The following is a 26459-nucleotide window of genomic DNA, read 5'->3' on the forward strand; positions in this document are numbered from 1 at the left end:
ACAGATGGCGTGAATTCAGATGCCAAAATGTTCACTAAAAAGTTGAAGTTAGCAGTTACATTCGACATGTTCATATAATTTTTCGACACTCTCATATTATTTTGGGCATGATCATATTATTTTTGGACATACTTATATTAGTTTCGATATGTTTATATAAATTTGGACATGCTTATATTTTTTGGACATGCTTATATTTTTTTGGACATGCTTATATTATTTTGGACATGCTTATATAGTTTTGGACATTTTTGATACATTTGGCATTCCGTAAATTACTGCCCGAATTACAATATTTGAGACTGTTTCGCGGGCATTTTTGATAGCAATGGTTTGTAATATCTGCTCTTTTCACTGTAGTCTCTGCCTGGCTGTCCCTGTTAGCATCACTGCCATGGTGTTGGTGGTGCAGGTTATTTTCTCATCTCAGAGCGTTAACCTTAATCAATTTCTAGCCCACCACGGTGATCTGACCAAGACCCGATACACTCGCCACTTAGCCATCAGCCGCAGTATGCAACAGATATAACCCATATACAAGAAAGGGTCACCGAGGTTAATACGGGGCAATCAGAATAGTTACAAAGCATTAATCCGATCTGACTTTGTCAAAAATATGTGACAAATTCAGTCTGGCCGTCTACGATGAATCCCAAGAGAACCTTGGAGACATTTGAACTTTGATAAAAAAAAGAAACATGATTCACTTGACGCTACATGCATTCTGTAGGTCATGGCTATATTAAAAGAGTTCGAGCGTTCATTAGGTATACGGTTGATGACACCGAACTATAGTACTTTATTGTGTTCAGCATCTGATATATACGCATATCGGAGATGGTGTTAAAGTAGGCTATACATGAGGTTCATGAAAGAAAAAGGAAATTTAAATTCAGCATAAAGACCCCCCACAATTTGTTTTCGCACATAGCCAACAAAAGCAACACTGCATGGTCCACACAATTCTTAAGTAATAGGAAAGACAGATGTTAGCTTCAAAAAGGGGTGTGTTTTAGGGAAACTGTTGAGACCATTTCAATAAGAACATTGCATATAATAAATTGAAAGTATACACTGCGCAGGTCAGCCTATACCTCCTGTCTCATCCAACTAATCCATGGTATTCTCATAACACGTCGCCTACACACGTCCCCAGATGAAATGGTGTACCCTGTACCAGCATTGACTGACTGAGCTGATTGGTTCTACCGGAGCTGTGATCAGTTCGCATGAGGACAAGAAAACATCATTGGAGCAGGGGGTTGTCATGGAACAACTCCCTGATTGGAGTAAGCCAATATGCGTAGGTTGATGGGTTAGGGTTGAATATCATTTGGGAGGTGATAACGTCGATACGGCCTACTGTGCTTCCGACACTGAGCAGAGAAATGTTGATAGAAATTAAAAACGAAAAGAAAAACAAAATTAAATAAAACCAAACAAAACAGTAATATGAGATGAAATGGTAGAGTCATAACAATCAGGTTGTTCAATGTTTGGACTGCTATATGAGAACGAACTTTGTGTTGCATTGATCAAAGTCACGATTGACTGTTATCAGTAACTATCTTGGATGAATAAGGGATTGCATCTTAAGCCTACGTGCAGAAAACACTACGGGCTCTGTTACTACCACACACATTGAGGATTCTATTATAACACATCTATCGACACATAACATATCTAACGGTAAGGAGGTTGCCGCGGAGTCAACCATCGTTGGAGGTTCACATCACGTGACTGTTGTACATCAATCTTATTGAACGTGATCAAGTAATCCAGAGCGGCAAGTTACCTCTCATTCCGATGCATTTTCAGTTCGTTTATTATCCATTTTAATTGTTGTTTATAAGCCTTCGCACCGATCCTTCGAGTTATATTTGCTTTCTATATCTTTTTTTTTTATATTTATGGAGCACATTCAATTATTACTCTTCTTTGATTTACAAATATAAAAGGTTCGGGGTCTGGAAAATTCTTAACATTTATTTGACCTGTCGTAAATTTAAACCGTATTTATTCGTCAAAGATTCGCTTAAATTCCATGATGCTTCACACACTTTCCAAATATCAGCATTTGTAGTGATAATTATCTCACCAAATAATGCTTGATTTCATACAATGAATACGAAACACACATAAATGCACCCGATACGGATGTACAGACAAGTACACGTACACAGAGAGTACATATACACATGTATAATATATTTCTGCCTGACCATTTTACTATATGTACCAGAGATTGATACATATATGTATGTATACATATATATATATATATATATATATATATATATATATACATCCGCATGGCTTCCTTTGTTTGTGGACATAACCCCGTGCGGACGAGTGCAATAGTCCCAGGTTCCGCGAATCGTGCGACCAATACCACAATGAAGTGAAACTATATAAGTCAGTCTACGGTCTTATACAAATGTGAGGAAATCGGCAGGTGTTTTTCACTCCATCCCTTCCCCCTTCCCCCTCCGCATCACCATATCGCCAGTATACGTGTTCTTGCCGCAGTGACGTGATTAAACCTATAACCAGAGAGCTGTTATAAGTAGCATCTCCCTGTTACATCTGTAATTCACTATCGGTGTTGGTTATATGCATGGGAATATAGCGGGTGCACTTTTATGGTTCAATTTCAAACCGATAGTCTAGATTCTCCACACGAGTGAGTGCCTATGAATCAAGAGTTCTGTCTTTTGATGAGTGTTGGGTTTGTCCTCCATGAATCAAGGTCATACAATAGCCAGAGGTCCAAGGACTTCGTCCTTGGTCATTGTCATCAAGTGTTACGGAAAGAACATTGAATACATTTTGTTCATTCGGCGAGTGCAAAGCTAAGAAACAAGAAACTATATAAAACTAGAAGGTGTAACATATAGAGATATGTTAATAATTGCAGACACTATGTAATCTCCCCACAAATTCTCCTACCATAATGGAAAGACGAGGTTCTTGCGAAACCGATGAAAACAAAAAACAAGATGACATTGACAATTGTGCTTATCTTCGTGAGAATCAATCGTCATGTTTTGATAAGAAGAAGGAAAATGAAAGTTTTTAAAATATAATTTGTAGACATTTGAAGACTAGACAAAAATATTCAGTGAAAGAGAAAAAAAAAGAGATTGAACGAGGAATCTATTTGGTTAACATCGAGTTGGAATTCATACTCAAATAAAGAGAGAATATTTACTAAGGATATCGCCATTATGATTAAAGGAGTATTTTCAGAGACTGAACGAAACTTCAAGAGCTTGACAACCAATTAAGGTAAAGGAAAGACCTAGCCCTAGAAAAGACCTATCCCTCTGTTCAAATTGTCTGCATTATATAGGATTGTGATATAAAACCTAAAATATGTGTAGGCCTGATGCCTGCCGTTATAAGCAACTATATGCAATCGTATACCAGTGCACACTTGTTGTTGTTATTCCATGTCTATACGGCAAATAGTACGGAGGTGTTTAAAGGATTACCATTCGCAGTTGCATTTTTATAACACTTTGTCATTTTAAACATCAGTGGCTCATCAAACAAAGTGGCTGAATTCCGTATTCTAACACGGAGATCATTACATCAGCTCCCGATACTTAGATTAATGGGAAAACATAAGAACGTTATGGCTTTAGATTTCCTATTTGGAGACCATTATAGATTTGTCAAGAATATATTGCTTTCATTAACGGAAATAAATATATACGGTATATCTACACTCATTTGGATAATCTTTCTCGCTTTTTGGGGGGGGGGGGTGGGGGTGGAAAGGGGAGAGGGTAGCAATATGGCAATATGAGCACTAAACTGTTACAGAAAAGCATCCTTGAACTCAAAATGTTTATCCTGTAAATAGTTATGTTCTTTGTAAAAAAATAGTATCCTTTTTGATGACGTCATCTCTTGTAGTTAAACTATGCAACATGATCTCTATCTCAAGAGCACCGTTTTTACAAGTTTTGTAAAGCTCCACTTGTTCTGGATATTACTAGTTTCGATTAACGTGGGAAATGTGAGTCAGATACGAGATTATCCTTCATAGTTGTGCACATTCGAAGGTCGCATAAGGATATATGTAGCAGAAGGGAACGAGATATCGGTAAACTATTTTGATTTCAAATATTGAATCACTTCCTAAAGTTTCCTTGCCAACGGATCTACAATGTGAGTCTACTATAGACCTCTTTCAAAGTTTCCCGCGTCTGTTCCCCACATGTATATGGAGTCACGCCCAGTGATATTATGATTATTGTTGGTTTAAGGAAATAACACAGATATCAAAAGTGCCTCGAAAGTAAAACATGTTTCATTCGTTAGTATTCAATAGGATGTGGTATTCCCACACGTCATGGGTGCGATCACAGTAGTGTTAAGGTGGGTTATTAATTAGTCTGGTTGTCAAGGGACTGAAAATATACAAGTTGATACAAAGTTGATAATTTGATGATGTACTTTATTCAAGTCATTCACTATTGCACATTGCTCAATCTTCCTTACGTTAATAAGAAGCGAATAATACAGTATATGCCTAGGTATGTTGAAAAGAAGGAGAATCGGGTTGGTATATGAGGTGCTGATAAAACTTCTGTGAGTCACCCCAGTAGAAATTATCATCTTACTTATTGGCAATTTAGTGGCTTATATTAATCACTGATATGCATATGTGTCACGTTATTAAAACAGAGGGATGGGTGACAGTAAGATGTAAAATAGCGCTACTGCACTGCAGTTCTTCTTGTGTGTTTAGGGAATTTGATTGTCTTAATCTAAACTTGATATCTTCTTTTGAAGTATCAACAGAACAGTTGATCACAAGATAGTTCAAACTTCCCTGAGCATGAATACGTGCTATACAAATATTGTCTACATAGGCCTAATCTAAGAGAATTGGGAGCGGAGATTTATTATTTACGTTAAGCTATTGAAATGTTCACATTATTACTCTCCACGACAGAACTGGGGCAATAACTACAAGTAAAACTGAGTAACGGATGAATCTAATTCGTAGACTTTAAGTGATGATCTTGGTATCAATACGTATTGTTACTAAAGACAACTTTTTAACAACTGTTTTTTATCACATTGAGCTTCTATGGTGAAATCGGTGGCGCTATTTCAGTAAAACAAATGTCTGTGATACCTGTTTCGAACGAAAACGCATATTACCGCTAAAGGCGTTAATATTACATTGTATGTCATTCACCATCGCGATTCCGAAATTATGTGTCACAAGCATGAAAGCAAGCAAACCAAATCAACAAATTAACATCCATCAAAGTGACAAGATATGCACAATAGGAAGAGAAAGTGCGACAATCCAATTGTGAGAACTTTTTATACATTATCGAATAGATACTACAATCATACTATACATTTACCGAAAGGCAATCTCAGCTATATATTTCTTCCATTCCGATAAATGTATAGCCTTGTATAGCTAAAACAGACAAGAAAAATGATTTGTATTATAAAAATTGATTTGTATTCTATGTCGTATAGAAACCTACACAACAATGACTTGCGATGCACATATCATCATTCAAATTTTTATTTTATCCTTGTGGGTTTTTTTATATTTTATTGTTTGTGATCATCAAATTAATATTTCTTGGTTTCTTATCTCGCAACTTCAGCTTCTAAAATAACGCTTAGAATCCTTGTGAAAGATCTCGCCGAGGATCTAGGTGTTCCGTCAGCGACTGTAACTGCCTTCGACCAATCAGACGATGGTAGACGGTTATCGTCGAATATAACAGACCATAATGGTATAGCGGCTTTAGACGTTCCCATGTTCTCTAGTCTTATCATCACAGCTTCACAAGATTCCTACGTCGCCAATTCTGCGACTTACCAAGTCGTTCCTGGTGGCAGTAAGTAATATTGGAAGTTTTAAAAAGATTTCATTAAACGGTTTTTATTAAATAGTTTATATCAAGATATACAAACTATGTGAATATTCGATATATATATATGTTGCCTGATGATCGGTGCGCGAGCCGTACCCGTGAAACTCCGAGTAGCAGTATGATGATAGTTTAGTTAAGTATATTATGTGATATTCTAGCTCTGCCTTGGCATAGAGCACTCTTTGTGAATATTAGCCACCATTATATGTGATATATATATATATATATATATATATATATATATATATATATATATATATATATATATATTTACTTTTAATCTTTTTATCTTACTTTTAAGCAAAAATGCTATTTATATACTTACTCGACGTAACATTGTCGTGATCATATCGGTACAACCTCGAAGTAAAAGGACTAGGTTTGAAAGTGGATTGGTCTTTGCGCCTAGGCTCTGTTTTGTGTGACTTTTCTACAACAATAAAAAGTACTATGTGACTTATAAGGCCGTTTTACAGTGGCAGTAAAGGGAAACTGAAAGTTATTGGAAAGATTTAATATCACAAATTATCGTAAACAACTTAAATTATTCATACAATTGATAACTCACATATACGTGTAAATATAGTCTTACCTTTACCTTTTTCAACAACAAATCATCAAGTTAAGAATTTCGTAATCAAACGTCGTTGCAGTTAAAAGAAAATGGAAATTTATTGGAAATTCCTAATGTAACAATTTAAAAAAAAATATGCACACATACCAATATATGCAACAAATTACTCATATCTTTAACTCCCCCCTTTTCCTTTTATGTTTTGTTCATTTGGTTGACTTGGGTATATTGTCATGGATACACATTTCTCTCTCTCTTTCTTTCTTGTTTAGCCCCGTTTATTGAGTTAAGAATAACACGACTGGTCGACCCTATTGATGGCGTTTATGATCCAAACGAGGAAGCATCATTTAGGTTTACTCGCTCAATTGACGATTCTTTTCTGGGAGCCATTAATATACCTCACGGTAAGGTGTTTGTGTACATTGTGACGTCATCCTTTGCGTATAGATACAGTTAGATACGAGTTGCCTTTTAAAGAAGGGATCGACTTTGTTCATTACTTGCTCATTAAGTTTCCTTGAACCAAAATGTCTATGAGAGGGTTCTAGTGTGATCAGTTACATTATTATTTGGAGATACATGGAAGGTTTGGAGACCAAAACTTTGCTAACCCCCAACTCATAAAGGCCACGTTCGTGCATTCATCGTTGGCATATCGAAAACACTCACAAAATCCATGCATGTGAGTAAACTTCTTCAAGATTATTTTCGACATTGAAAAGTATGGTTGGACAGTGGGAGGGGAATTTAAAGGCAGAGGGTATATACAATCGAAGGATATATGAGGGAGCCTAAACATTTGGAGCACGAACCTCCTTCGAGAAATAACTCTCTTACTATGTCCTCTTAAGAAGTGTGAACAAGCATGTGAGTAAACTTTTCAAAGATTACTCTCGACATAGAAAAGTATGGTTGGAGAGTGTGAGGGGAATTTAAAGGCAGAGGGTATATAGTTTCGAAGGATATATGAGGGAGCTTAAATCCTTAAAGCACGAACCTCCTTCGAGAAATAACTCTCTTTATATATGTCCTCTCAAGAAGAACAATGACACTATGTTTGATCACTCTCCAAGAATGACTTCTCATTCTCGGAAACTAAATTGTAGAATCACCACGATTCTTAATTTTTGTGACAATGCCCTTCCAAACATTTCTATTGCATCAAATTTCACAGATATTGCCTGATATTTACTAAAGTTTAATGTCTTTCTCATTGAAAAACATATCGTTGAATGAACTTCTCACACAAACTACTGAACATCGTGAATATCCAATCAAAATATTGACACCTACATCAGAAAGTCGAAAAATTTGCATAAAGGCAATTATTAACCAGTTTTCTTATAGCAAAAAATACTAAAACCCTATACAAATGGTAGGCTTTTCATTATCTTGACTATCGTCAACTATTCATTCGCGTTTGAAGAGAAACACAGGCGTCGTTTCGACATTGGTCCCTATGAACTTTCACATCCGTGCAAGTTATCTCCACCAACAAAGTCGTTTGGTGATTTGCGATTTCGACAAAACAATCGGTGTATTCAATAAATCTGGACCGACTACGTCAAATAGGAGACGCGCGCGAGCGCAAAAAAATAACAAAACAAGACGTACGAACCATGGAGGGTCATGTGAAGTGCTCACGTGTGCTCACTTGACTGGTGAAGCTACGCGGAGCATGGATTCTAGCTAAGTGGTACATATTTGCAGTTTGCAATTTTACCGTAAATGGGCCGTTAGTGTTCCTTTGTCTATGAGACTCTGTATACCACTTCGAACCGACAAAGGGATGAATAATACGTTAGTAGCACCTGGGAGCATGTCACATGACCCTTTATGATTGGTATACGTTTTCCTACCGTGTAGCGAGACTTCTCGATGGACAAAACCTTATTGGGATTCACCACATTATTAGTATTTTTTCCATTGATATCCTATTTTGAATATTGTTTGATTCATCCCCTCCCCTCTCCTCCCCTCCCCTCTTCAAGTCTTTCTCCCCTCTGCTCTCCTCTGCTCCCCTCTGCTCCCTCTCTGCTCCCCTCTGCTCTGCTCTGCTCCCCTCCCCTCTCCTTTCCTCCCCTCTCCTCCCCTCTCCTCCCCATCACCTCCCTCCCCTCCCCTTCCCTCTCCTCCCCTCTCCTCCCCTCTCCTCCCTCCCCTCCACTCCCCTCCCTCTTCTCCACTCCCCTCCCTCTTCTCCCCTCTTCTCCCCTCTCCTCCCCTCTCCTCCCTCTCCTCCCCTCTCCTCCCCTCTCCTCCCCTCTCCTGTTTTATTTGTTGCTTCATATTGGTTTGTACGGTAACTAATGATGTTTGGCTATTGTGCGTCGCGATTAATAATGGAAATACATTCATAACTATAAACAAAGGAAATTTGTGTTAAACATTAATCCAAAACCTTCTTCCTATTTTTCTGTTTTCTCTATTTTGTATTTGACCGAAATAGGAGCCATCAATGCTCCCACCGGCTCTAGGGAATTTGCCGCCATGATTGTACCAGACGCCGGCAATGCGGCCCAAGTGGACCTTGCACCAGTGCTTCAAGCGGATCCATCTTCGATTCCAACAGAATCAACACAACCAAGTATGTCTACATTTGTGTACTCGTAACTGTAGGGGCACAAAGTCAACTTTAAGTCAATTGAAAAAAAAAAACAACAATCAACTTGATAACATTTCAGTTTCTTATCTGGTAGTTATAACCCTGTAACTAAATTAATTGAAATCACTAAAAACATTACCAGAAAATCTCGTTCGAATTCAACGTAGATTAGTTTTTACTGGAACTCAACTTTGGCATAATCCAATTATAAATCTTCAAATTTGTGGGATATGACATAAGACTCTACAGTTATTCAACAAAAGGCTATAAATTACAAAGTTCGTTAAATCAGATCTCTACGGGATACATTGATCAAGGAGACAATATAGAATGTGAAAAAAAAGGACAGTGGCTTGATATATTCAGAACTTATATAGTTACATTAAGGATAATGATTTACTTATTTAAAGGACAAAATATAATTTAGGTTTTCCAACACAAAATATTCTTGTTCTGGGTGCTTCAATATCAACCACCGGGACAAAAACCACCCCATGCCAAATAAAATTGTCAGAAATACTATAAATTAATAAACATTGGTTTAGATTGATTGAATCACTAATTTCGGGGTAGTTGTCGAATAATCGGTAAAGAAATATAAGAAAGAGTTAGTTATTACGTTGACTGTTCTGTGTAAATAGAAAAGAGTAAATCGTGAGCAGAACTAGTTTCAGGTAACGAATCAGAACAACGAAATGATAATAATATAAATGAAGATGATGAGTGTGGTTTGATATGCTATAAATAATTATAATAATAATAACAATAACAATAATAATGAATTCATTGTGGTCGCCACTGTTGGTAAAATTTGTAGATTAAAGTCAGTAGAAAAAGAACTTTTCTAATAATTAAATAATTAAAAATAACTAATAATTAAAATTAAATTACTAAATTAAAACCAAAACTAAAAAACTAAATTTAAATTAAAACAAACTAATAATTAAAAACAAATAGCAATTTCAGAAGTACCTTATAAATCATGACTAAGGAAAACCATTTCGCTAAGGCCCCCCCCCCCTGAGAAAATGTTATTTAACTTATCTCTATATGTTTAACCATTTTGCTTTCATTTTTGGTTTGCGGTTGATTAATTCAAATTCCATGTGGTGTGTCGATGACTAACAATTTATCGCATTTTTAGAATGTACAAATACCCATCCAATAGAAACAGAAATCATAGCTATTTCTTTAGAAATAATTCACTATATATCAATAGCATGTCTGAAAGCCTCGAAGCATGCATGTTTGTAGTGTTGTTATAGTTTTCTGTTTCCCTGCTATTTCTAAACAGCGTAACTCCATTTCAAAATGTTACAGATATAAAGTTTTATAGCACGGCTTGCATGTATCCATTCACTGAGAATGGTAAAATAAAAACATACTGAAAAATGCTGCTTAAAATATTAAAAGAAACACGCTGTCCTAACCATAACCTATCGTGCAATCAGCGCGGACAGCTCGCTGGGTAGTATCTATTGTAATTCGATATTTTCTTCATTAAAGTTTTTAAAAAAATAGAAGAAAAACAGTCATTGGTGTCAAAGAAGAATACATTGAAACCGACACCATTTTTTTAAAGCTTTTTCAGCAACCCCCTCCTATCATATCCACGCCCTTCCCTTAAAATAGAGCAACAGTTCACCGATTTATAGAGTGTTTTTTGAAACAAGCTTAGTAATAATTTAATGAATGTGGTTTCTTCATTTGGAAATAGGGGCTCGATTTAAGCTTTTTGAGGGGTCCTTCGCCAATCGGATTAGTTGGTAATATATTACTCCTTGTCAGCCTCATTTCTGAGAATACCCCATCAACACCCCAGGGCCAGACCACCCCACCCCTCTACCTTCATCTGCAATAACATTTCTGGTTTCATCGTGCCCCTCATACGGTGGGCTGCTTGTTTTCAGACTATATGTAAACCATAGGAATCCTTAAAACAATACCTTCAATTAAAAACAATAATAATCTTCTCTGTTTTAGTGCCGTGTAATTTAGACCAAACCATTTCTAAAGTTCACACTAAAAATGATGGTTTCAAAAATTGTAACGTATCTTGTCTTGTTCATTGACCTCAATTAGCGTTATCAATTTTGATTTCACATTTGCATTAAGTTGGTGAGCTGGGCCGATTACTTCTCTACAAACCTTATTGACGTGCACGGTAATACAATAATTACAGTAAAGCTCCTGCAAGCCTCAAATATAAAGCGTTCCCTCTTCTTTTTCTCTCTCTCTCCACCTCTCTCTCCCTCTTCCTCACACATTTTATCTTTATAGGTGAACTTGGCGGTTTGGCAGAATCTCAACAACTTCGACAAAATGGTAGAATTCGCGACGGCAAGAAGAACAAAAAGAACAACAGGAACTCGTCCCCCAGACGTCTACCTCCAGATGATATCGAAACTGATGATCAGCGAACCAATATTCTGGTGGATACCAACCCTCCTAGCCCCACAAGTGATTTTTTTTCTTCTTTTTCTCTCTGTGCCTTCTCCTTACATTCTCGCCCTGACTTTGACATAAGGTCTACTTTACCATGTTACTATTGCATATAATTGTCATGTATATAGTTATAAAGTATAATGTATCGTACATATTGCCACCATTTTTTTTGGGTGGGGGGGGGGGGGGGAGAAACTGCCATATACTTGCCCTAATCAGTGATGGGTTACCAGGATCCGACGTTTGGTGGCCCATCCCGTCATCATCATCATTAAACTCGAACCATGTCCTTCGTATAGGTTGGGGGGAAAAACACTTAAATCTGTATTCATAGTTCCTATTTTAACAGTTTAATATATGGATTCAAGTGTGTGAGAAACATCTTGGCAAATTAGCAATTCCCCCGCCCCCCCCCCCCCGCAAGACCACCACACCTCTCATGACATGACGTGAAATCTTATATCCAATGACAAATTTACCAATATTCTATTCACAGAATAGAACGTTTTGTGATTGCCATAACCACTTCCCATATAATGATACATATAGAGAATACATGATTGGACTATTTCTTTTAATACCTACTCTCCAACTAACCGCCCCACCTCCACACACCCCACCCCTTCTTCTGTTCTTTTTCTTGCGTTCAAACATCAAAAGCCATTTCTAACTGATTCTATATTGAAAATGCATCGTGTTTGCTTTCTGGAACCAAAATGTAATCACAAATTTGCCTCTACAGCTTATTGAAAAAAAAAACTCAAATCATACAAAAGAATATTACTCTGTCAGATCAAGCTAACCGCGTCTTATCATTTATGAATATGCATTATGCCAGTTCGCTTGCCATATCATGTATTTGCATCTTCTTGCACTGTTTTCTGTGACTGCCATATATTATTATATTTGCTTCAAGTTGGAATGCAAAATGGCAAAAATCAATCCGCCATTTTATTGCTTGTTAATATGACCATTTCTTGTTTTTCTTCTTCTTCCCCTTCTTTCTGGCGCGCGTACGTGGCGGTCGTTTTTTTTTGTGGCTATTTAATGTTTTCATGTTTAACATTTTCCAAAACGACACGGATCAATATAATAAGCTTTACAGGACGCTGCATAGGCTTCCTTATGTGTACTTTACTTGCTGGAGATAATTTGGACGACCAGAGCCTCTAAAATAATTCGTTTGAAACCTTCTAGCAAATTTTTGGGCCAATGCCGATGCTCATTAGCATCCCGACAGTCTTTATAGTCCACTATAGTAATAGTAATAATAATAATAATTCTAATAACCAGCAGTTATTTTTACGAAGCTTATGCGACCACAAATGTGGAAGAAACCCGCGAGGCCTTATGGAATACAATTTACACGTCAGGTGGCTTCCAATTAATTATTTTAACTCAACTTTGGCATATTTACAATTTAGAAAGTTATTGTATGTGACTTCCTTATGGCCGAATGAAATTATATATTTGGTTCTATTCTCTGTGAGGTTGTAAATGACATTGTTGGTATTTAACGGCTATATAGCTAATAATGTAGTAAACTCGTTGAGGTTGGCATGCATTACATATGTTTAATGAGCTAAAGACGATATTAAAATTCTCCAATAATGCCGCGGCAAGGTCAAGATAATGTTTGAAAGTAATCGATTTGCAAAACAGAATAGTCAGTCAAATTATATACGATTCGTGCAAACTTAAGAAGGTGAGTAACGTGATTTTGTTTTTTCCTCGAATTATTTGAGCTTCTAATTGTGATTGTTTTTGTTCCAATGCAGTGAAAAAGTCCCCCTTGGATGCGGTGGCTTTAGCTTACATCTCGTTAGAAGATGAGGAGGGTGATTTAAGAGACAGATTGTTACGTCCGGTTACGATCGAAATCCCTCTATCGAAATATGAAAGTAGAAGATTGAGTCATGGCGACGAAATGTCAGCTTGGAGATATAACGAAGTACAAGGTACTGCAAAAATTCAACCGGGCTTCCCGGAGAATGTCCAGGTTTTGTTATCGTTATTCTAGTATTGTTCGAATGTGTTAGCTTGTGCATCAATTGTCAATTGAACTGATCGTGTGGAAAGGTAAAATGTTTGTTTAATGTGTATGATCTCATATGTAATAATACTATTTTTGCATTATAAGTAATTTCGCCCCAATCATACTTAACTCGCTGTGAGGTTCGATGGTTGTTACGGTATAAGAAGGGTGGAAATATGTCGACTTGCTTAAGTCGACTTGTTCTGTCGACTTGCTCAAGTCGACTTGTTCAGTTTCTTATGGTAAACTCGTGAACGAGGACGAGGAGAGAAGTAACATAATTCTTTAAACACATAAACCTCCTTTCGACAATAAATGTCTTATATAGTTAACCACGGTCTCTCACGAAATGTGAACAAGTATCCTCCCCATCCATATATTGTTTCATATTCTTCAATTTTCGACATTAGTTCAAAAACTAAAATCATCGAGGAATTCAAATCCTTTTCAACAGTGCAGTTTTATGTCAAACGAATTAGAAGGAGGTACAAACTCAAAGGGACAATTATAGGACATGAAGTCCATGTTGTTACTAGAACAAATAAAAATATACATGTTATGATTTTGACATCTTCATGGCAGATTTTTCCATGCAGGATCTTTTTTCTAAAGAACGTCCTTTATTGGCTATAGCCGACAACCCCTAACCTTTAAATCCCTGCTCACGTTCCCCACCCCATCCCCTCTCCCCCGCTCCACTACAACTCCCTGACAAGACGCCCAAAGGTAAGCATACTTGAGAAAAACCCAGATGTCAAATTTAAATTGTTTCTTCTTTTTTTTTTTGATATCACGCACCAGGTTTCCCCCTCCCCACACCAGTTATCGCATTCACTCTCCCCTCTCCTTAATTGTAACAACTCTATCGTTGGTGTATCTCTGATGTTGTATGTATGTGAGAACGGTAACTATGTCGGCCAGACGAGTTCCAAATTCAGTGAAACATTCAACAACCATACAAACAAATAGCAATGTATATATATTATAGTGTGTCAAGGTGTCTGTGTTTCTTGTAATTCTGTTATAGTTATGTTACCAACCACACATATCTGCTATGATTTCTACCCAACAGGACTCTGGAGCTACGCAGGCGTCGGTGATATACGGAGTCTTCCAGGGGACCCAAGCCGTTTGATTTTTGTTTTCGAAACAAGAAATCTAGGGTGGATAGCCGCGGGGAGTCTCGCTCAGAATTTGAAAGAAATACCAGTTTATACATGTTCAGATGATGAGTGTAGTAAACGGGTCCCGCATGTCCCACTGTGGTAAGTACTGTGTGAACGTTTAAGATAGTAAATATGACGATTACTCCATTTTTTCAGCTTCATCGAGATACGTGGATATATGGAAGATGAGTTTTCACATGTGCTGATATTACTTGTTCTTCATTTAAGTAAACGCATGTCCTCATATCTTAAGTGACCCGATTTTAATTTCAAAAGTGAATTAAAAGTCCAATATTTTGATATTTCCACTCAGTTCCTAAATCTCTACTTATGATGCTACACACTATCAAAAGTGTCCGGAGGCCACAACGTGTTGAGGATTGAATCGAGCGATTTTAGTTACTTACTCATGAATATTCATTGAGGAATAAAATCTAGGCAAAATGCCTTCAGTTTGATAATCTGTGAAATGGTCAAACTGGAAAAATATGCCGACCGAACTTAAGAAAGCTGCTCAATAAATTATGCCATTTCGTTATCAAAGAAGGGACAGATATCGCAGTCAAGTAACCACTGAAGGTCACCAATCGTGCATAAATGTGCATTCCACATGCTTAACTAACAGACATATATATGTACATTAAACTTGAACATCTTGAATATCGAAACCAAAATGTGAACATGTGAACCGTACTCATTTTTCCATATCATATTGCTATTAGTATGACTATGCCATATCAATAAAACACGTTTGATAAAGAAATCATCGTCTTTAATCGAACTTGAACGTGGAGTCACCCATTTAAGAATTAGTTCTTTATTAGGTTTATATATGGTTAGGCCATTAAGGTATGGCTGTCCTTAGAGAAAATGGTTGAACAGAAATGATTCCAACTCAGTGAATCACCTAAATGAGAGAAACAGAAGTACTTGACCGGGTATTAAAGTCACCACTTGAATATACAGGTAATAATCGATGTTACAAATCACCAGTAAACTTGAGCACCTGTGAAAAATACATGATTGTATGTCACAAGTATAACCGAAAACAAAGAAATACAAAGAAAAACAAAATCGGATCATTCAGCTGCAATTACATATCGTCTGGAAAAATTGTTTGACCTTCGGGTGGTGTCATCGACCACAATATTGATTTTTGCATATCCAATAGCAAAAAATGATAAAATCGTGAAATTTTTTTTTATCTAAAAAGAGGCTACTACAACAGAACTTAAAAAAAAGAGGTTAGTCAGGTGTAATAATTGACCCTCACCTATTACTTTGACCATTAAAGAGCATTAATAATATAATGGCTCGGATATTGATTTGACGCTGTATCCATGCCATTCACTAATTCGGTTTCTCGTATGAGTTCTCTGTTTAGAATTGATAAAAGGAAAAGAAAAAACAAAGCGCTTCAGTAATGTCTTTCTTTATAACCCACGGTTTCAATGGGACCTCCAATAAATTGTATTGATATTTAGGAAGTATAAATTATAGAGGTCAGTGATTTTTTTACCTTCACACCCCCACAAATATCGGTATTGCGTGAAAATGTCCATCCTAAATGTTTCCGATTAGTCCTATAAATTACATATATTTATATATACAATATACTTGTACTTCCAGTACATGTTCTTCAAAGGGTTTTAGCTCTCTCAAATGTGATATTTTTGGAGGCAATATCACTTATCTCTTTGCAATATATATATATATAATATATTTATAATAATATATGTATAATAATATATGTATAATATATCTATAATAATTTATATATATATACATATATTATATATATATATATAATTATACATATATTATATTATATATATACACTATATATATATATAGATATATATATATATATATATATATATATATATATACATCTATAAATATCTATATAAATTGATGGCTTCTCAATGAGGGCTTTAATTTTAATGTTAAACTGTTGTTTAACAAATTATAAAAACTCAATCAAACCATGTTCTTCTAACTTAATATTAAACAACAAATTATTCTTGGATAAAGTTCAACATTAATTGTCCTTGACATTTTTGTACCACATTATAAACATGTTATAAACATGTTATTTTAGGCCATGAAAGTCTTCGATTTATTCACTGATGTTTGGTTGCATCTGAGGAACAAACCTAATGGTTTGTGTCCTAGATTGTATGGCTGTATGACTGTTTTTTTAGAGATACAACCTTGATTTATAGCAGTGGGTTTTTTTTTAATTTTGTAACAAACTGAGTTATATTGAAAATAATTTGGGTCCTGAAGTCATCCTTAAAAAATATTCAACTAAATACATATCGGTAAATACTTGAAATACAAATGAGCTATGTTGCATCTGTTACATTTGTCATTTCTTAGTATATGCTGTTGTAAAGCTGTATGTGATGGCACAACCCTTTCTTCATTGTTTTGATTCCCTTTAGCTATCTGTGTAGGTTCTACTTAAACTGTACTCGACTTCGTATGAACACTTGCCTTCACACATAGGTTATGGTGCATATATTTAATATTAACTCATATAGCTATGTAATTCAAACAGAGTCCAAACAATCAAGCAACCAAATGGAATGAAACATATATTTTTTCCCCCTCTCTCTGATGACGCACAGGTTACATGGTTTGGACTCTGTGTACTCTGAGCAAGTTCTAACCGATGATCAAGGTCAAGGGTTAATCGTTGTCAGGCAAGGTAGTAAATTTACTCTGGAACACCGTTGCAATGGGAAATCTAAAAATTTCCACGTCACCTCTGACGTCAAAGAAATTAATATAACCATTCATGGTGAGTAATATATTTTGTTATATTTACCGAAACCGTAACTTTTAATCTATAGTTCTTTAGCATTGACGACACACACAAGACATTAAAAGTTGTTATTAGCACAACCTTCCATGTAGACTAAACCTTACATTTACATCACTCCTCACTAAGCTGTCGCCTAAACATACGAACTACGATCTACCGTAGTCTAAGAACTTGTAGCATTCATGCACTGCGCCCTCAATTACCCTCTCTAAGGTCACTTTTCAAGTCTCCAAATTCTTCCGAATCTCCCATTCAGAAGTCTTTACACACGTGTTACTAATGATGACCTTTGAACCTGTCAATGCTATCGATCATGCGGATAGGGATAGGCACAGCGTTCAAAGCTTTCGGCCCACAATAGGGAGAAGCTCTAGTACTTTTTTAAGAAAAGTCACCCAAGGAAGAACCTGGGCATGAAAACCAAACGACCGAACGACTGATCCGCTCTCAACCCCAGTCCCCTTGCATCGGGACTGTGACTGTGTGATCATCGTCGGGTGTGTATCACCATTCCCCTCGAAAGGGAACAGATACTACACATGATCTTTGCCAAAAGGCCGAGAAGGCTATAGTACCAATTCTGCTGCGTACCTGTGGTACAATATGTAACAGGGAAGCCGGGCGAGAAACAATTATAAGGTTCTTAGGGTAACCAGAAGCAGCATTGTGAACACAATTATTGACAAACAACAGGAATTTCAAAGGAATATGCTACTGTACGTTATTAATAATACATGTATGGAAGTTTTGATAAAGTCCCCTTGATTTTTGCAGACCTAGTTGTGTAGAGACAGACCACGTTCTTTTACTTTTCAGTCATTTTACTCAAGGAATCACGGGGCTGCGAGTGAAAAAGTTCATATAACGTACTACTTATTACAATCCATTTGCATACATTTTGTGTTTATATCTGAACATCAGTTAAAGTAATTATCAAGAAGTCAAAACCATTAAAAGAGGAAATTATTCAAATAAATGTTCAGTTCAAAATTGTCAAGCTATTACTGTGATATGTCTGTGTAGAGTCATAACGCAATATGCCCCATGCCTCGCGAATGAGAGGGATGTGTTTATTTCGGTCAATTGAGAATTTATATTGTCTCCTCACAAAATGCTAATATTTTGTGCAATAAAAAGAGGTAAGTGACCGCTGGAAAACACGACTGCACACCTGCTTAGGTTGCTCGCCTCCCTCGAAGTGCATCCGATTATGGAAGTAGCCCGTGATCAGATTATTTCCAAGTGAAAAAACATTAAACATTAAATCAAATCGTGTCATGAAAGTTCAAGTGTTGTCCTGCGTTCGATAGGAACTAAAAACGAAGGCTTCTGAATATTACTGATCAAAAAAAAAATGGGAAACCCAACAGAAATTCCCCTAAATATTTTCCCGAAATGAAGGTAAATGAGTATTGAATGATTTATTCCGGTTCTTAACTATTCGTCGCCATCAGACATCTTCTCATATAGCATATAATATATTATGAAATACACGTTCAACACAATATTGGATTTAAAAAATAAACTCGACCAGGCCATTCAAGCGAATGTAAAGATACATTTACATGGTATTTTAAGATCGATTAACTCGCAAAATACACTAAAAGTAATTCACATATAGCTAGTTCTAGAGCTTGCCCGATATTTTTCTGGCAAGTATACATTTAAAATCTCCAAAGTATTGCACAAATACAAATAGTAATAACACCGGAGTCTATTATTCCAAAAAAAGAATGTTACTACTGGTATCGTGCAGTGACGTGTGTCATTGGTGGGGAGGGGAGGGGGTGGCACTTTTCACCGTTAGTCGCGGTAAAATGGTTGAGTCCTCCGCTTGTTAGCCTACATTCCCCCTTTAGCAACTTTATTCTAAATTTAAGAGTATACTATTTGTTAACAAATCTTTGCGTACACATCAAATTATAGACCTAATCCGTGGTCTAAATCTGTCTCCCAATTCGCCTTTGATGTATGAGAACATCTTGTATTAACATGGGTAAGACCCACGTACAGACTCTTTGTATGGGAGTTTGCTTCAACGACCCAGGGACACGCCTCCTTTATAAAACCCTTCATAAACCTCTAGCCCTTCCATACAGGGGTTGATAAGAGTATACCACCTCCACCCTTCCCCCACCAACCGTTATATTCTGTGCCCCTTATTGCTTTTATGCATTGAATTTGACAATTTATGTGGTGACAGCATATCAGTGGCCGAACCAGGATTTGTTGAAGGGGTGAGCTAGGTGAGAGAGGGGGAGAATGATTTTTCGATATCGACATTATACCGTTGCTGTATACCGAATTGACGTGAAGCAACCGCATACATTTATAAACGCTTGTAGTTTAGGTTGGGCCCAGAACTTTTCATGGGCATGGGTGGGGTGTTGTTCTGGTCCCGCTCCAAGAATTCGTCCCCTTTATTTTTGAAAAAAAATCAATTGGTTTTGTCCATGAGCATCTGTGACATTGAATTTCCTTGCTTGAAATGTTACTCTCGATACAAAAGGTTTATGAGCCTATAATGAACATATATGGATAACGGTATGGTGCACCAGGATGCATAGATTATAAAGGCCATATCCTGATATTATATTACATGTCCAAAAATAAATTAACCTTCTCAATCGTCCTTGGCTTTGACATAAGTTCGCGATAACAAAGGACTCAAACATACTGTAAATCATTATGAGACAGGAATAGAATATGAAAAAGGGGAAAACGCTCTGTTTTTAGTGGTTATATGATGGTTCTTCGAAAATGTCATTAATGAGAATCCGATAGATTACCACGACTACCCACGCTTTTACTTCCTTTGTTATTCTTATAATCTAGTATGAAAATACACTTTGCCCTTTAGGGACATACGACATTAATTAACTCATAGGGATGTGCAGCCGAATACATGTGCAATATACATTCACAATGAACCTTATAGTGCATATGTATCAGGAAATAGGTAGTTGTAGGTGAATACGAAACCAAACTTCAATACAGAGGAGGAGGAAAGGGGGAAAACTAAACACATTTTGGGTAATGATGTTAACACCATTCCTGGAGGGTGGAGAGAGGGTATACAGTATAATTACATGGGTCAATGTCGTATGTCCCTAATGGGCACAGTATTGGTGCAAACTGTAACAATTTCAGTGATAAATTTCTCTTGAAAAGCGCTATATATCAGTCACACATACATTTTCAGTGGACTCACCTTGTAATAAAAAAAATTAAAAAAGAATTATAAAAGTGGTGAGTCACGTCCTTGAAACATGCCAAGACAATTCATGTGCGATATATAATGCTTAAAAGACGATGTTCTGTACATTGTTGCATTCAATCACATCACTGCTTGTTATGTCGGTGTCTGTGATTGAACGGGCAATTCCGTACCCGTTAAGGCTTTGTATGCTTCATCATGCGGTTTAAACCCATCTCTATATATAATGAGGGAAGTACCACCGTTAATGTTTTGTTTATCCTTTCTCATTATCAATTTTTCGTTTCTTAACAGCACAAGTCACTCTCTCCATGCTTCCCTTGCTCTGTATCACTCCCCCCCCCCCCATCGCCCACCTCCCTTTCCGTCCCGTTTTTTTCCCTCCCTATACCACCCCACCTCTCAGTTTTTGCATCATGTTTGCGGTTGTAATAATGTAGACACTTTTCATGGTTATATCAACAGGTGAGTTCTCTTGTCCGGACCCAGGTGAACCTGAACACGGGGCCAGATTTGGTGATAATTTCTCTGCGGGTTCAGAGGTCACATATTATTGTGACGCAGGTTACGTCATGGATGGATCAGCACAGAGGTTTTGCAACGGTTGCGGCATATGGAGTGGCTTCCAGACCTTCTGCGTCACGAATGACGATTCCGAGTTTTCATCCTTGTCATCTTTTGGGTTTGACGATTACAGTATTTAATGAAAGATGGCTCCATAATGCACCAAGCTCCCTCTTTTTCTCCCACCACCCCTTCCCCCACCTCCAACCCACCCCCACAGAAGAAAAGACACATGTGCAAACATCATGCAAACGTCATGCAAACGACAGGCAAACAATATTTGTGACGGTACAAAAACTTCAACTACTTATATGGTACAACATACTGTAATCACTTCTAGAATTGACTTCGTCGTCATGGGTGGGGAATTTCCCTCCAAATGAGAAACTGGATTGAAGTTGTCAAGACCCCCCCCTCCTCCCCACGGTTCCCACCCTTCGGGTCTTTCCCTGATATGACGCTTCTTTTTCTCAACAATGGATTAAATGTTTCGTTGAATATAAACCATATTTAACGCTTAATGATGGATCAAATGTTGTGGCAATCTTTGTTGAAAGGATATTCATGTATTTACCAGCTGTGATGAATGGCACTGTGTCATTAAGAAACGAGGACCGCAACAATGCAGCCAGGGTTTCAAGTTTTTAAGAAAAGGTTTACGCCATAACAACATTACAGAGTCTGTGTGAATCGTATGGAACTTAACCAACGCTAGTGGTGTGGCCAATCTTGTTAGATTGGTCGTTATGTCCAATCGAATGGAGTGAAATTTGTTCGATTGGGTTATATTGAAATGAAGAGAGTACATACACAGTAATCATCATCAAAGTGTTAATTAATTTACTTGTTACGTGTACCCAAACCCTATCTGTTTTCTTTTATGTTCAACACCTTGCTTTGCAGTTATCATCATATTACATTTCGTTACAACAATTTTGAGATATGGTTTTAATATCAAATACGAAGCCTGATAGCTACGAAACGTTACAAAAAAAGAATTGCTTTTGAGACAGGAGAAATAAATAAATAAATAAGTAAACAAAATAATCATTCGTCCCAATAGGAACTACTTGAGATAATATGCGAAGTGTTAATGTTCTCACGAATTTCCCGTTTCAGTGACTCTTGGACTTTTCGTGAGAAAAGATAAGCTCAATTCATCACTCGGAGATCTACCATATTAACATAGAAACAGGAAATCTGTTTATGACCTTTGACCGTTCCCACCCAATTGCAGACGAATATATTTTGTATTAACATTTATCAACTGCAGCGAAAGTTGGAAGTTATAGACAGATAGATAAAGAGCATGCTGAATTATGCAATTCGTATTATTATTATTTTTGTTGTGGTTAGTTTGGTCACAAAGAGACAATTTCTTTTTCAAAGTTTGTTTTTTGCAAAACACTGCCAGAATTTTAAACTGGGAGGAAAATGGCGAGAATTGTTGAGACGATTCATCCGAGCTTTAAAGTAAAGTTGAGCACTTATGGGAACACTGCTTGCACTTTTTTGTTGATTTCACTCAGAAACAGATTTTAACACCGAAGAATTTCATTCAATGAATCTGCAAACATCGTCGTAAACACACATATCCTGAAGAAAGAAAGGGATCAACTCAATCCTCGAGTAAACTCAGAAATATCATGATTGTTATCCTTTTCTTACGGATTAAGAGAATTAGATTTAAGCATCGTGACGTCACCGGTGACGACATTAAATCGTAATCAAATTCAAGTCTGAGTTACTTGCAGTATTTATTACAAATGAATGGTCCGACAAGGAAAACCAAAACTGCTTTTTCGTTTCAAATACTTTCTTGTCACCATAAAGAATTGAAACCTGCTATAGTACCACCCGCGAAAACATGACGCTTTCAAACAATTCACTATATTGTATAGGGATGTATCTGTTTACACCGTTAGCAGACAGAGTACCACCATCACGGCGAATTAAACTAGCCTTCAAAAAACTTGATTATGTTTGCTCGTAATGTGAAATATGATATTAAAATGAGCTAAATCAATACAAAATGTCTTACAATATTGTTAGACTTGCTGCTAAATGCACACTCAATATCACATTTCGTCGCTCTACTAACATAAAATATTTTTCAAAAAATGTTACGAAATCGAGGGTCTGATGATATCACGTACCACGCACATTGAGTGTTTCCTGTTGTAGTTGTTGGGGGTCATCGGCTAAAAACAAATAGTTTTGATCACTTTCATATTTTTTTATGCACCGGTGCAACTCTTTCCGCTCTTCCTCGTCTATACGACTAATTAGTTGTACATAAATGAAGTTACATCGCCATTGCATATATATAAGTCCTCTAAGCGATCCTATCTTCAGTACATAGCGCCCTCTTTTGAAAATGATCTTCGTTTGGTTTTACGCGTGTTGTTGAACGTAAACAAAGTTTAAAGGTGTGTTGCTTTACTGAGGCGTGTTTCCTTTTGTCTGGTTGTTAAATTTAAAATAAAATAAAATAAACTTCTTTAAAATGAAAAATAGAAAAAGAAGATGAAGAAGTAAAACAGAAGAAAGAAACTTAATAATTATACATGCATGTATAACATCACGGTATACATTATAAGTGTTAAGTTTGCCGGAGAAACAGATTGGTTAGCACATTGAAACGAAAACCACGGGCTTGTTATTAAGATTATTTCCTTTATTAGAAGCCCTGAGTGTAAATGAAAAAAAAAGGAAGAAAAATATCCAGCAATTCCATGATGGGTTTTTAAGCAGTTCAAATGGGCACAGTATGTGCGTGTTTCATCTGTTTAGCTACAGTCATGTGTCGTACGGTATTAATCTTTACACGACAGGGCATAACCCTGCCTATTCAATGAAAAGGTTTCCCCTATAACAGCGTTGTAATGATTTCAATGACGTCACTTGTGACGTGAGTAACTTACACATGTTAATTAACGTTATTGTTTTGATTCAAAAATGTTAACAGGAGGTATTAATATCTTGATACCGGTCACTATACCAAATAACTAGTTGCTCGACCACGCCGTCGTGATGTTTAGATTCGCTAAATCGTCGATCATATTTAATACCATCATATCTTCCAAATGGCATAAGATGTTTCTTGCATTTTGTGAGAGAGTTGCTTATTACCAGTTTATCAAATTTAATATAAATTGTGACTAGCCTTTCATTCAAATGCTTGTCCGTCGATTGGAAGTCCCCCTTTTTTTCTGCACAGGATGCCCACTGCTTCTGCGGAGAGAATTTCACTCTCAACGAAAAAGTACCTTCAAGCAAAAGTAGTTATAAATTTGATGATCATTTTCGTTTTAATCGGTGCTAAATTTGTAAGATTTCACTCTGTAGGAAGAAGAAGAGTTCTCGCCTTAAAAAAAGGGGTAATTCTGGACACTCGCAATTAGAACACTTTCACTTCATTAAAAGTGTGCACTTTCACTCCATTAAAAGTGTACACTTTCACTCAAGTAAAAGTGTACACTTTCACTCAAGTAAAAGTGTATACACTTTCACTCAAGTAAAATACTACACTTTCACTCGAGTAAAAGTGTACACTTTTACTCAAGTAAAGGTGTACACTTTCACTCAAGTAAAAGTGTACACTTCTATGCAGGAGCATACATTTTCCATGTAATATCGATGAATATCTTGAAAATGAAAAACAACATGTATAATGATTGATAACACTTAGTTTTGATTATGACATATCCGGTCTAACAGGCTGCAAAAATCACCCGTAAATGTATTCCAAAAACACTTTCAAGGTATCTGCTATAACCTTATTCCAAGCTCTCAATAATGTTTAGTTCATTTGTTCAAATGTTCATGCAGTCTTTAAGTGTGTTATTTGCATTCCACTAAAAGCAAAACAAAAACAGATTGCAAATCAAAAGATGACTTCATGATATGAGGTAACCTTTGTCAACTATATCTGGTGCATTACTTAACAAATTTATTTAGTCACATTTATCCTTTTGGTAAATTATATTTTCCACTTTTATTTATCCTTCTTTTTTGTTTGTAGTAAGTATTATATTGTAAGATATATATTGTCGGAGGATTCATATGGTGGGTACTGAGCTGGTTTTGGTTTGGTGATGAGAGGAATGCCACATTAATTCGGTCGCAACTGAGTACAGCTTTTTGTATATATGCAATCAAAACTATAAACATCTTTTCCCCTTTTCTTTATTTTTTGGGCTTGTTTTTACTTTGAAAGAGTTGTTAACTGCTTATGTAGAAAAATCTAGTATTTTGCGAGGCTGCTATTGAAAGAAAAACAGAACCGTTGTAAATATTTATTATTATTAAAAGTTTATGAATTTTGAACAAAAGGTGTTATGAAATGCAAGCAACACATCTGTCATCACCATATGTCATCTCATGAAAGTCTCTTCAGAGCTATTCTGTTGATATAAAGTAAGGCAAATGTATCGTTCTAGCTTGAAATATTTAAATGACAATTATGAAGAAAAAAAAACTCAATGCCAACATTGTTTCCTTTTCTGTATTCTTCTTTTTCTTTCCTTTGTTTTGTATAATTTCGTTTCTGTTAGTCGTCAACGTGTAATGAATAAAATGCAGCTCTGCAGAGACAAACAAATTATGGAATTATTTAAGAAACCAAACAAATATTTATATACAAATTATGATGCTAACATCTTTCCTTTCAAAGGGGAAAGAAAATAAATATGAAATGGTTTGCACATAAAGGAGACAAGGTTGCAAACATTTGAATTTTTATAGTGTGTAAGTAGGAATTTGTGGGAATTACCCGATGAAGTGGCCGATATTGGAAAAATATGAATCTGATTTAAAAAAAAGCCCGTTAGGGTACCTACCACTTCCAATTTTTGCCAAAAATTGACCCAAACTCGATTTCGCCCAAATGACGTAACAGGGTGTAATCGATGCTCAGGAGCCCAAATCTGCAACTCCCAGGTCCATATCTGCTCCCGTTCGGGAGATACGTGGTGCCAGAGTACAAGATAGAAATACGTGTTCTTTATAAGACTGTGCACAATTTGGAAAACATCCTCTTTTCAGCCCCCTCGCTTGTCCTCTCTGAAACACCCATCGACATTTAAATAGGACGTGGAGTA

The 26459-nt window shown here is 36.5% G+C and overlaps 1 protein-coding gene across 4 annotated transcripts in view; it reads left to right on the top strand.

Moving 5' to 3' along the window:
* The window catches only part of LOC139979541 (uncharacterized), a 118867-nt gene extending 93019 nt beyond the window's left edge, over positions 1 to 25848 (top strand). Inside the window, exons 9-17 of one of the 4 annotated variants that reach the window (XR_011797203.1) lie at positions 5646 to 5882; positions 6765 to 6899; positions 8945 to 9082; positions 11381 to 11560; positions 13324 to 13503; positions 14653 to 14845; positions 17380 to 17552; positions 21259 to 24854; positions 24929 to 25848. Coding sequence is in view for 2 of the 4 variants with exons in the window: in XM_071990457.1 (XP_071846558.1) it covers positions 5646 to 5882; positions 6765 to 6899; positions 8945 to 9082; positions 11381 to 11560; positions 13324 to 13503; positions 14653 to 14845; positions 17380 to 17552; positions 21259 to 21497 (1475 nt within the window). In the remaining 2 variants the exon portion in view is untranslated. Of the gene's footprint in view, positions 1 to 5645; positions 5883 to 6764; positions 6900 to 8944; positions 9083 to 11380; positions 11561 to 13323; positions 13504 to 14652; positions 14846 to 17379; positions 17553 to 21258 lie in introns of all 4 variants that reach the window. The other 3 variants (XR_011797204.1, XM_071990457.1, XM_071990458.1) reach the window with 3 other exon arrangements.
* The last annotated feature ends 611 nt before the right edge of the window (positions 25849 to 26459 follow it).

The sequence above is a fragment of the Apostichopus japonicus genome, chromosome 14 (assembly GCF_037975245.1).
Source record: "Apostichopus japonicus isolate 1M-3 chromosome 14, ASM3797524v1, whole genome shotgun sequence".
In the NCBI taxonomy this organism is placed as follows: domain Eukaryota; kingdom Metazoa; phylum Echinodermata; class Holothuroidea; order Aspidochirotida; family Stichopodidae; genus Apostichopus; species Apostichopus japonicus.